The 12,167-nt window shown below is 40.4% G+C and overlaps 1 protein-coding gene across 7 annotated transcripts in view; it reads right to left on the bottom strand.

The window, feature by feature from the left end:
* The window catches only part of PBX3 (PBX homeobox 3), a 223,713-nt gene extending 211,569 nt beyond the window's left edge, over positions 1 to 12,144 (bottom strand). For 2 of the 7 annotated variants that reach the window (XM_035112892.3, XM_088664932.1), the window contains exons 1-3: positions 10,915 to 11,003; positions 9,631 to 10,252; positions 8,277 to 8,350 (exon numbers count right to left, since the gene is read on the bottom strand). In XM_035112892.3, the coding sequence (XP_034968783.1) occupies positions 8,277 to 8,350; positions 9,631 to 9,827 (271 nt within the window). In that variant the 5' untranslated portion in view covers positions 9,828 to 10,252; positions 10,915 to 11,003. Of the gene's footprint in view, positions 1 to 8,276; positions 8,351 to 8,745; positions 8,954 to 9,630; positions 10,253 to 10,439; positions 10,813 to 10,914; positions 11,004 to 11,247 lie in introns of those variants that run through there. The other 5 variants (XM_035112890.3, XM_088664931.1, XM_088664929.1 and 2 more) reach the window with 4 other exon arrangements.
* Positions 12,145 to 12,167: the final 23 nt, after the last annotated feature.

Genomic DNA, 12,167 nt, shown 5'->3' with positions numbered 1-12,167 from the left:
GATATTAAGGTGTAAAAAAAAAAGTACAAGCTTTCACACACTAAGCAGACTCAGAAAAACCGTAAGACAGTTTTTTTTTCTGTGTGCACATGCTCATTCACACACTTATATTTTTTCTTCAATGCTTCTTTGTGCATCAATATTCTGAATACCACAGAAGCTAAGCATCAGAAATGGGTAATGGAGTTGGAATGATCTTAGTTAGATCAAAAACTACATTACCACCAGTTATCCTATTGCCATGAGAGGCTTATTACACAGATATAATACACTATATGAGCTCCAACAAGCAAGTGCAATTAATCAAATTAAGGTGAGAACATATGTTTTAACTCTGAATTACTTGCTCTTACCGATTTTAAGGTCAACCTTTAAAGCTACTTCCATATTCCTTAATAGCAGACAAATAAAATCAACACACAACACAACAGTTTCTTTCTGAACTACAGTATGTATGTGTGTGAACTGCTTACCAATTCATGGGGAACTCTGGGAGTGAGTGGGTGGGGGAATCAGGCCTTTGCTGCTACTTTGCAACTTATTTGTTTGGTGGTACTCTTGAAATCAAACCCTCATCATGCTATCTCAAAGGGCAAAACCAACGGAAGTCATCAAGTCTGCCGTTATCCGTTTCAAGGCTGCTGCACAGAAGGGTCTTACAGCACCACATCATAAATGTACAGGTCAGTGGAGGGGAGGGGAGGGAAGAGAGGTAGACAGAAATGCCACCCAACACAAGATTGCACTTCCCTTTCTCTTAATGTACTGCCAGTGAAACACAAAGGAATTTTTCACGTTCACCCGTCTCCCATTAGATCAATTAATATGCAGAGAAAGTCTCTAACACAAAGTTTAAATAATCATAAAAGGAAAGGGGGGGAGGAGAAGAGAAGAGAAGAACCACCAATGTTCTAGAAGCTTCTCTAGACCTTTCAATCAATTTTATTTATATGCAAAACCAAGAGAAACTCAGGGAAAACACACAGACACACACACACACAAAGCTCCTCCTGATGCTAAAGCTCTCAATTTACTGACAGGCAAATGGCTTCATGCTGCCACTTAATCTCATTTCTTGCATAATGCCCTCTAATTAGCATATCAAAGTGAATTAATACTTCTAGGGCATTAGCAATGGGAAAAAATCTGCTCCAGGCTTCACAATAGCAGTTAAGCAAGAGCCAAGAAATCCTCAAAAAACACCCCAAACCACTTTGCATTGCAAAACTGTCCCATTTATTTATCCTTTCTCCCTCTAAACACTTTTACCGCACACTGTTTTACTACTGCTCACCAAACAAAATGATAATTGCCAAAAGTTACCAGCATCTGTAAGGGCCCGCATAGAATCTTAATTTAGATTGCATGGGAAGAGATCTCGAGATGGATAGGTTTGCTTCATGATGTATGCCAAAACACATAACTTATCAAGGTTTTTAAAGAGTTTCATCCTTGTATGATACTCACACACAAATAAGCCCCAAAACATACACGTGAAAAACTACCTGCTTGACAGTAAGATCAGATATACAGGTCAAAGAATAATATAAAGCATGGCAAGATACCAAGAAGTGGAAATAAGAACTCCCACCCCAAATATCTGCTGCTTGAACAAACTCTTTTCATCCTTTCCGCCAGAGTTATCTGACTCCAGCTGAAAATGGATTTTCCCTTCAGCAAGCGACAGCATATAAGTGCTAAATCCAACTCAGGTATAGCTTTAGAGGAAGGACAGACTTTAGTTTCTACTTGGCAACATTCCTGATCTTGATCAAACCTAGTTAGCGATACACCTTCTAAGAAATGCTGGATTCAATCAGATTCTCAGGAATAATTGCCTCACTTTCAACCAAAGAAGACTGAGCTCTTGAAACCAGCAGTAACTTATGACGATCATTACATATAGCTGAAGAGCTCTATCGTTTATCTTGCAAAATATGTGTATTTTTTAAACGATCATAGGAGCTAGATATACAATATACATATGAAACAAGAAGAAACTCCAACTGAAAGGTTTGCTACATGTCTGTTTTCTAAAAGACAAGCAATAAGGTTCAAGGTTTGATGACAGAATGCCAAATTAGCACACCAATTTCCTTCTCCAACTCCTGGCTCAAGACAAATGCAAGCAGCACCTTCTGAGAGAGAGAAAATGCACAGGCTGGTGCAGCCTCACACTTCATTTGCCTCCCTATGCAAGTCCCTTGTTTGACTATGTTGTACAGATAACACCGGAATAGCTGTAATGTCCAGTTGAGAAGTGTAATTTATCAGTTTGGTTGATGAACTACCCCATACATACATTTCTTAAACAGGGGCGGGAGGGAAAGCAGGAGGTGCAAAAACCAAACAGAAATTTCAGTTGCTCACGTTAGTTATTTCTGTAAATTATTTATTCCAGTTCTAATCAGAACATACGAATTGTTTAGCAAAGAAATGCAAACATGACAAAAGGTCGGACTGGTGGTTAAAGAAGGGAGTGTGTTAAGTAAGTTTTTATCAGAACTGTGCTGATCATCTTGATAAGTGAATGACATTAAACATGACTGCTACGAGAAAGAGGAAGATCCACCAAAGCATTCTTCTCCTGATGTCAATTCATAGAAACAACTACATCTCATTCAATCAGTGATACACAGGGGGAGGAAGACAAAAACTACCCTGCTCTAGATTATGTTAAGTTGCTGGTATACAACCTTATTAGTTATTCCCATGCATCTTAAACATTCAGCTAGCTGTTCTCTGAGGCTTGAAATGCTACAGAGAAGTTAAAAACAAACAAAAAATAACTAGATAAATATCCTGTGCTCACTGTTTTGTACTGTATAAAACTAAGCTTTTCAGATGTTCGCAATACTGATTCCGATACAGTATATGCCTTTTGAGTAGCTTGCTGTCTGAATTAAATAAGGCTCACATAATATTCACAGGGCACAGAAATGGGCATGTCTCATTGAGCTGTAGGAATTCTCATCAAGAGCTGTAGGAATTGAGTTGACAAATCTATTAAAATCTGTACAGCAAGGCCTGGCCTAGGCAGTCTCACACTAACCTATACCTAGCCGTAACATTAATTCATTTTTTTATTTGATGCAAAAGAGATCTAAGTTAGAAGGAACATTACAGAAGTATATTGGATGACAGTTCATAATCCGTTTAAAATATTTTAAAATATGCAAGGATATGTTGGTGTCAAAGCACCAAATTAAGTGTCTTCTTTATAAAAAAACCAGCACAGAGACTGAGTTAAGCAGTTCTGATTATATCTTATAGGTTCCTGGAGAAGAAAATGGCACGAAAAAGAAGCGAGAGATCACTTCTAATCAAATTGCGGCTTATTTGATCCTCTGGCAAAGGTGCAGTCAGTAACAGGTTTGTTACAATCAAATATTGAAAGCACTGAGATGGTGGGCTTACAAAATATTTTGTATGTTGTTGTTTTTTAAAGAGAAAAATCACTAATAAGGAAGGTTAAAGTAGAGATGAACACATATTCAAACTTGTTAAAGAACCACTACAGGAATAGCAATGGGACTTCAATGTTTTTGTGTGCTACGTAAAATATTATTTTTTACTTCATTTTGTTTGTAGTAGCAAAGAAACCCACTTACACTACTGCATTTTAATTTAATTCCTAACAGTATAGTACAGAGTGGGGGGGGAATGGGGGAGATTATAATCCTCATTCTGAAGCAATTAAGGTTAAAACAAAATAACTTTAAAGCAGCTGAACATATCACAACCTCATATTTACTTTCAAGAACAGCAACCCGGTCAAACTTTTAAACAGCTTAAATATTAGTCACTGGGGTTTTTTTACCTCTACAATGTCTGTGCCAATTTGTGATTACTGAAAAGTTCAATGGAAACAGTTCTTTTGCTCTTTTAAGATGGAGACTTGTTACTTATTTTCAATATCTTACAGCAGAAGGAAATCATTAAGGTCTTGCTGCATTATACTGACTAGTCTGCATAACTACAAGAGATGAAAGTAAGACATATTCATGAGCTGGCCCTTGAACACCCATGTGGCTACAGAGAGATAATGGGGAATGTTCTCTGCGGAGTGGCATTACATGGCTAGTTACAACTGCAACAATAACACCAATGGTTTCGGCATATGTTGGAAACAAGAAGTTAACTCTATTGTTAATTTCAGTTCACATATGTGACTAAGGCATTTCTATTAAGAGGGGAAACAAAACAAGTTTTTGATTTCTTGAAGTGGAAGTCTGAATGAGGACTTGAGACACTAAGGACAAGAGAATAAGAAATTGCTACTTTAAAAACTTGTAAATAAATTGTTGAACCATGGAAACAGACCTGCAGACACCTCCTGTACCCAAGAAGTTCATTAAGTTTTATTATCTCCCTAAGTCAGTCCCCGTTTATAAACCTCACAAAGGCCACAAATCTGGCAAGGTATCATGTATGCCATTAGGAGTTACTAGTGAATGAATGCGATTTAGGGTTGTAGTGGCATTAAATTAGGGTTTGGTTGGCAGCTGTCATATTTGACTCTTAAAGAAAGACAGACACAATTCTTTCTTTCACTCATACAAGCACACACATATTCACATGCAGAAATTTAGAACATATAGTTCAGATACTGGTTCAGATCTCAGTCATGAACAGTCTGCCGGGAAATGATTGCAATTCCCAACTTGCTTTAAAAACCGTCAGAATTAATGTACTCTCATATTAAGTTAATTCAGATACATCGCCTTTGAGCTGGAGGCTGGGGTGATCAGACTAGGAACCGCTGAAACAAGAAGGGGTAGCAAACAAAACAAAACAAGCAACCTTAGCAAATAACTTTGGATTTTGCATGACTGAAATAAAAGGTACAGATTAATAGGAAAGCCGTAACACAATAGTAGAGGACTCCCAATGTTTTATGGTTCATTTTCTCCCATTGTGTTAAAAATCAAAACAGATGCCGTTTTGAAATGCCTATTACCTTGACCTACCTCTAGATATCTAGATTTCAGTGCGGGAGACAGAATCTCATTTACAGCTATTTCTTATATTCCCTGCCCTTAAAAGAATACCACTGTAATTTTAAAAAGGAAAGATAAGCACACGTATCCAATCAAATACTAGAAACATAAATGAATTATTTTCAACATGGTCATTTATACAAATGGAAATAAACAATTACTACAGACAATTTTAATGATTGTGAAGTAGCCTACCTCAGAACCCGAGAAGAGATACATATTTAGCCCAACACTTGTTTAAAAGGCAGTACTTGTAAGTTGTGTTTTTTTTTTTAAAGTACAGTATGTTTAAGGATCTTGTGGTCAAATTTATCACTGACTGCAAATAATTCTAATTATCTTCAAAGATAAAAACAATGCCTTTCAGTTTCAAACAGCAGCAGCACCCTGGATCTACCAGAACAAACAAGTCTAATATTACTGTTTTAGGCCAAGATTACTATGTGCCTCTCTTTTCCCACTTTCAATCTTACTTCTCCATTTTCCCCATCAAAAAGTAATCACAATAATTTTTTTTCCTATGGGAAATGGAGGAAAACAAATGCTTCTCTTTTACTACGCTACATTTTTGTGCAGCAAAAGAAACAAAGAAACCCTGCCTGGAATTACTGGGATCAAATCATATACAGTAGTAGAACAGCAGAGGGGTGGCAGGGAAATGGGGCAGGAATCCCACTGGTGGTACAACAACAACAACAACAACAACAACAACAACAACACAAGTTTTTATTCTGGAAGTTTAAAATTTATATGGAAACATACGAGTATATATATAAAAAGAACAGCGTAAAATATAGAAAAGGGATTTCTAAGAGTGGATCAAGACACTGGAGGAAGATGTGGAAATGCCCCCCCTCCCCCTTCCAGAATAAGACAATGCAATACAAGATATGCAAGAATTTGCTTTCATGCTTCCCTTGCTAATGTGTACTCAGCCATTTCATCTCAGATGGGCAATCCTGAATGAGAGTTGCCTTATAAACACTCATGGGGGTGGGGAGAGGAGATGCATTTTTCCTTCATCAATCACTCAACATATCAATTCCACCACTCCTAAGCTTCTTGAGTTGATAAGGATTGCACTTCTCACAGATGGACAAGCCATCCCTTTGTTGCTATTGTTGTTGCTTTTAATTTTTTAACATATTTATTAGAACATATGACATGCAACAATTACACAAAATTAAAAACAAAATTAAAAATAATACAACTGCCAACACTCAGAGAAAAGTATCCAAATACACTAACAAAGTTATGTCAAAGTGTATATGCCAAAACCATCACAGTTTAAACAAACACAAAACTATGCATAACAATAAATATTGCTTGAATTGTTGACCACAAAAGAGATATTTTGTATCAACAATTATTATTTACAAGAGTTTATATGAAGGCAGAAAGAAGGAACACTATGTGTTTCCTGCATGCCAGACTGTGCTGTAGACTATGGGTACTATTCTACCATATGCCTCATTATTTGTGTAATCAATAAAGTTATGCCTCCATTATTTCATAGACAAATATAACTTGTGGATGACAGATCAGCATTTTAGCTGGTGACCAAATTCACCCAATATTCCAGATAACCTATCAGCCTCTTTTCTTCTAAAGGAGCCAGGTCCTAGCATACAACCTACGCCAGCAGTGCTTTAGCCCTGAAAAGGGCTTTCTTTCTTCTGGACTCACCTTTGACACTGGTCAACTAAACTTTTCTTTCACATAAACAAGGTTTAAGCTGTTTGTGAATAAAATATCACAGGGACCCAAACCTACATAACTGAAATCTGCATTTATCAATACATAGTTTTTGCTTTCTGCCAGAAGAGAAGAGTTTAGTTTTTTGGGTAGCTAAAATATTAAGGGCACAGAGACTTTAAGGACTTTGGCTACTGGAGTACTCGTGCTGCCCAAGAGGTCACGGGACACTTTCAGCATTTTCTTCCTTTTAGCTCCAATGCAGTCAAAGGTTGTTTAATATTAATGATTTCTCATCTCCTTGACTCCCCAACCCCCATTAGGTACAGAGTATGTGCACGAAGTTCTACTGTAATAACAAGGCATTTTTATCATCATCTTCATATTAACTGTTATGCAAAAAGACAGACATTGCTGGATTTCCTGTACATACACAGAAGTACAAAACCTGCTTCTTGTTGTTTTTAAAAACTCACTGGCTTTTATATATTCCAGCATTTCTATTCTATCATGCACACAAGCAGTATGCCTTCCTTAGACATGCTTACACTTGCAATATCTACCAGGCCTTTCAGCGTGCCATGCAGTTCGGGGGAGGGAGTTTTGAAAGATCTATACAAACAACAACACGCTGAAGTCAAGTGCCACACAGGTGCTAATCGCAGTTAGTGACAACTCAGATCAAATGTCTGAAAGTGGAGTTTTAGCGTTGTGAGCTGAATTATGAACATTAAGATATTTATCTCCTGTGGACCCAATTGTTGAGAAGGTGGTTTTCAGTCTCTCACACTTCATTCAGTGTGAAAGCACACTGCTTGACTGTCCTGTTAGCCTTAGTTCTACAAGATGCTTTCTCTTATTAGGTACTTTCTCTTTGACATGTTGTCCCCATTTTTAGAGGCAAAGTCTCTTGCCAAAAATATCCACAGAAACACTAATGTACATAAATGTATTTCCCCCTCTGTGTAAGGATGTGCATAGAACACACGTAAAGAATGTCTTCCCAAAGCACATCTGAACACCCATAATTTTCCTACAAAATGTGGGAGCTCAAAGCTATTGACTGACTCCTTTAGTTACATATAAACTGGTACTGACAAAATCAAAAACACAAGAGTGGCTCAATAAAGTTGCTGGCTCTTTTGGTCTCTCACACAGAGGGGCCACTGGCTGTAATTGGCTTCTCCAGCCTCTTGCATTGCTTCTTTAAGAAGCAGATACTCAAAACAAGGCAGAGGAGGAGGGGAAAGAAAGCCGGATCCTTGCTTTTACTTTCCCTGACTGCAGCGAGAGGGGGAATTTACCCTGAATAGGCGATACACTACCATTTTCATTTACATTTCATTCTGCAACAGGATTATGAATTGTTTTTTTAAAAAGCATTCTTGATTGATTACATTCTCCTCTACCTCCCAACCCAAAGATCAGAAACAGACAAGGAGGTGATGATCAAAGATGGCTGCGGTTCCTAAAGCAGCTCTCCTAGAGCTCGCTGAGAGAAGTATATCGCAATGTTTACCTACTGGGGGGAGAGAGGGAAAGGGGTTCATTTCAAAAGCTGTGTAACTTGTGGTCTCCTACCTGTTTTCTCTTTGATTTCACAGAGGACACTGAACAAAGCAGGCTTCATTCTGTGGCAGTTCAGTGCATGTTTTCTGCAAAATAAAAGATTTTTTAAAAGGTATTAGCACAAGCCTGGCATCTTAATGCAAAGCAGGGGGAAATCATTTTTAATTGAAATCTTTACATTTTACTCTTTGCATTCTGATCTACGCAAAGGAATAACAAAAGTTGACAAGGAATAAGGGTATAGCTTATGATGGGGAAGACTGAAGCTAGGCTCAAGAGGGCAACAGGAGTGATCCCAATGTGGACAGAACACCTACGTTAAGGAAAAAGGTAAGGATGTTTGAACTTAATCACCAGAGGTGCAAACTGAGTTGGGGGTGGGTGGCAAGAGGGTCAACTGCCTTCTCCTTCATCAGTGAAGTGAAGACTAAGTGACAAGAAGAAAACCCAGTCAACCCCAGCCGCCCTGCCTGCCACTTACAGCCAGGAAGGGATACTGAAGAAGTTTTTGTTTTGTTTCATTTTGAAATTATAGTTGTTGTTTTTAAAAAACAAAACCCCAGAAACCTGATGTGAAAATTTCCTTCCATTTCTTCTCATGCATAAATCACAGCTTGTCAAAGCTTTCCGATTTGCTATATCATCATCACTGATTTATGAAGAGAGGGGATTTCCAGAGTTCAACTATATGCATTGTTTTGTAGTTACTGCAATTTATATTAAAAATAATTTCTTTTAAAGAAAAAAGGAGGGGAGGAACTGTTTCTCCCAATCTCTTGGACCCTGTAATATTTCCTCACTCTTTTAATTTTTAAATCAATCTAACTCCAGAGAAACACCAATCTGGGGCTTGTGCAGAGCACTACTAAGTTCACACACTTCTTTGAAAGAAAACGCAAACCCTCCAAGAGGAGAGCAGCATGGGATGGCAGGCCAATTCTACCCCCACCCCTTAAATGAGGGCATCATCCTAAGAAAGGGAAGGTTATCAGCAACAGCCCAGCTCCAAGCATTAGTGCAATAAGACAGATTTTTGGGGGGGTGGGAGGAAGGAATCTTTGCACATGTATATTGTGCTTCTTTTCTCTCTCCCTTATTCAGACCATCTCTGGCTGTTGCCCCTGGTCTGTGCCCCCCCCCCGCATTTCTCCTCTAGTATTAAAAGGGTTGTCTTAATTGCAAGAATATTTGGTCCCAGCAGGAGACAGCAAGGAGCGAAACAACAACAAAAAGCGCCACGCATATAAACACACACACGAGCGCACCAAGACATACATACACACACACGCGCGCGCACATGCACACACACAAACACACAAACACACACATACACAACATTGGGATTTTTTGTTTTAATGAGACCAACTTTGCTTGCGCCTCATCCAAGCTCTGGTCCGTGATGGTCATAATCTGGTGGAGGATGTCTCCTATGTCTTGCTTGCGGCCATCGCCGTCGGCCCCTTCGTGTCCGTGGGGAGGAGGCAGAGCCATGCCCCCCTGTACCGAGTGGCCAGCCAGGTTCACGCCGGCGAGAGTCTGCAACATCCTGGACTGCTCATCCATGCCTCCTACCGCAGCCCAATCAATGCACTTGGAGAGGCGGCAACGGAGGCAGCAGAAGAAGAAACGGCACGCCGGAGAAGGAGGAGGCGAAGGAGGAGGGAGGGGGGGAAGAAGCGCTTCACGATAAGGTGGTTTTGTGCTTGGAAGATTTGGGGGGGGGGAGAAAATGCAAGTAAATCTCTTGTTCTTGTAATGAATTTCAGTTCCTGCTCCTGAGAGAAGGGGGGATCAGTGTTTGATATTTGACCGGATCTTCGTTGTTTATTCCACTCTCTCTTCTGCTTTCCAGAGCAGTAAATCACTCTCTTCTTTAGTTACAATCTTCTTTCATCACAATATTTGTGGTTCGGATAAACGGCCTTGATAAGGTGGCTGAAGTTTTCTTTCCTTTGGTACAAATCTTCACCCAAAGGCTTTATTATTTCCTTTAAGGGGGAAGGGGGGAAAGAAAAAAAAAGTTAGTTGCTCGTCTATGTCTTTTCTCTTACTTGTCTTTGTTTTTTTCTCTCCTCTGAAAACCCTTTCCTTGGAAACAGAGAGGACGAAAATTTTGTAAAAATGCAGCAAGGGGGAAAAAAAGAAAAAAAAAGAGGGGAACGGGATAAAACTTACTTTCAAATCCTTAAAAGTTACGAGTGTGACACACGGTATGGGATTTTAAAAATCACAATAAACCAAGCAGACACCCCCAGCCCCTAATTGCAACATTTAAAAAAACGACAAGAAAAAGTAGACAAGAAAATGCAGCCGGTGGGAGGGAAAAATGATTGTCCTTTCCCCCTCTCGGAAAAAAAACCACACACATACATAACAAACGATCCCAATGTCTGTCTTGTCTGTGCAACGGAAAGATAAAATAGCAGCAAAAAAGTTTGAACTTGTGCAAAAGAAAAGAGCGGATGTTGGGTTTTTTAAAAAAGGGGGAGATGCAAAGAAAAAAATTAATTACACACTCTCTGCAAAGCAATGTGCAAAAATATCCGCCAGCTGGAATTTATGAGCCCAGCAGCTCAGTGACTGTGTGTTTTATGTTGTTTGATGGCCGCTTTGGTGAGGGATTGACAGTCTGCCAATGCCACTCACTCACCCTGCAGACGTGTCACCCTGTGAAGGAGGAGAGAAGCAGAGAGAGACTAGAGGGGACGTGGGAGCCAGCCGGAGCCACGCCCCCTCCCCCAGACACCCCCTTCCTCCTCTAGGCAGCTGCTCCAAAGCCCCTCCCCACTGATACTTACACTACAAGAGCCCGCCCCCTCGGAACTCCTGGCTACTATAGATTCAGAACCAACCCCCACTCCAAATGTTTCGGCGATAGTTTCATTACGGTATCCACAAGCGCAGTTGATATTTTACAGACTAATCTCCCACAATTTTTCTTTAAACTAAGAAGCCCTGCTAATTTCAATAGGATTTAACTCACAGCGCCTAGGGTGGTAGCCTCAGCTTTCCTCCCTGGACTCCACCTCCGATGGCATTTTCTGTGCCTGCAAGCATCTCTCCTTAGCTCTTCCTAGAGCACCCCTTACTGGTATTGCCACAACCCCCACAAAACACTGCTCGAATTATGGGTCTTAAGAAGGCAGAGGCAGCCTAAATGGAACTGGCAAACCCCGCGTCCAGATTTCTGCCACTTTTAACCAATGTTTCCCCTTTAGTAGTGGGCGGGGCGGGTGCAGCTAACACGGAAAAAGAGGTCAGGGCCCCTTATTCCACGCAGGTAGTTGGAGGACTGCACACACCCGTTCTACCTGTACTTGGGGGTTACTTTCCTATCATGCTGCATTTCCACTAACAACTCACTGATAAGCAGAAATACGGCAGGTGAAGAGGTTTCTCCACCCATTCACCCTTCTCTCTCAGCAAGCAGGTAAATGCAGCAATGGGGGAAAGCTTCAGCAGGTGGACTTCTGGTGGTGGCCATGGAGGAGCCCTCATTCCTCCACCCCAGCTCCTTTCATTTTTTGACCTTCAATTTCCTAGAACTCCCCCTCAGCGTTCTACCCCCCTCCTCAATCTCCTGCACGACCCCCTCATTTTTCCACCCTAGTCCCTATCATTTCTTGACCATCCCTCAGTATCCTGAAAACTCAACTCTTCCGCCACAGCCCGTTATTTCTTGACACCCTCCACTCAATTTTCATCCTTTCAGCCCTAATCCCTGTATTTTCACCTCTCCCCTAGTACCTGCCATTAATTGACCCTTCCTCAGCATATGACTCTCTAGCCTTAGCTTTCTAGGCTCATAATTCCTGCCTTTCAAACTCTCCCCTCAGAAGCTGCCCCCGACCCACATCCTAGGCCCCTCCCTCCTTTACCCGCCCTCAGCCGTGCCTCGAGCGT

This window comes from Zootoca vivipara, chromosome Z2 (assembly GCF_965207765.1).
Source record: "Zootoca vivipara chromosome Z2, rZooViv2.hap1.1, whole genome shotgun sequence".
In the NCBI taxonomy this organism is placed as follows: Eukaryota; Metazoa; Chordata; class Lepidosauria; order Squamata; family Lacertidae; genus Zootoca; species Zootoca vivipara.
The sequence above is the reverse complement of the archived record's forward strand: the minus strand, read 5'-3'. Positions and strand labels throughout refer to the sequence as shown.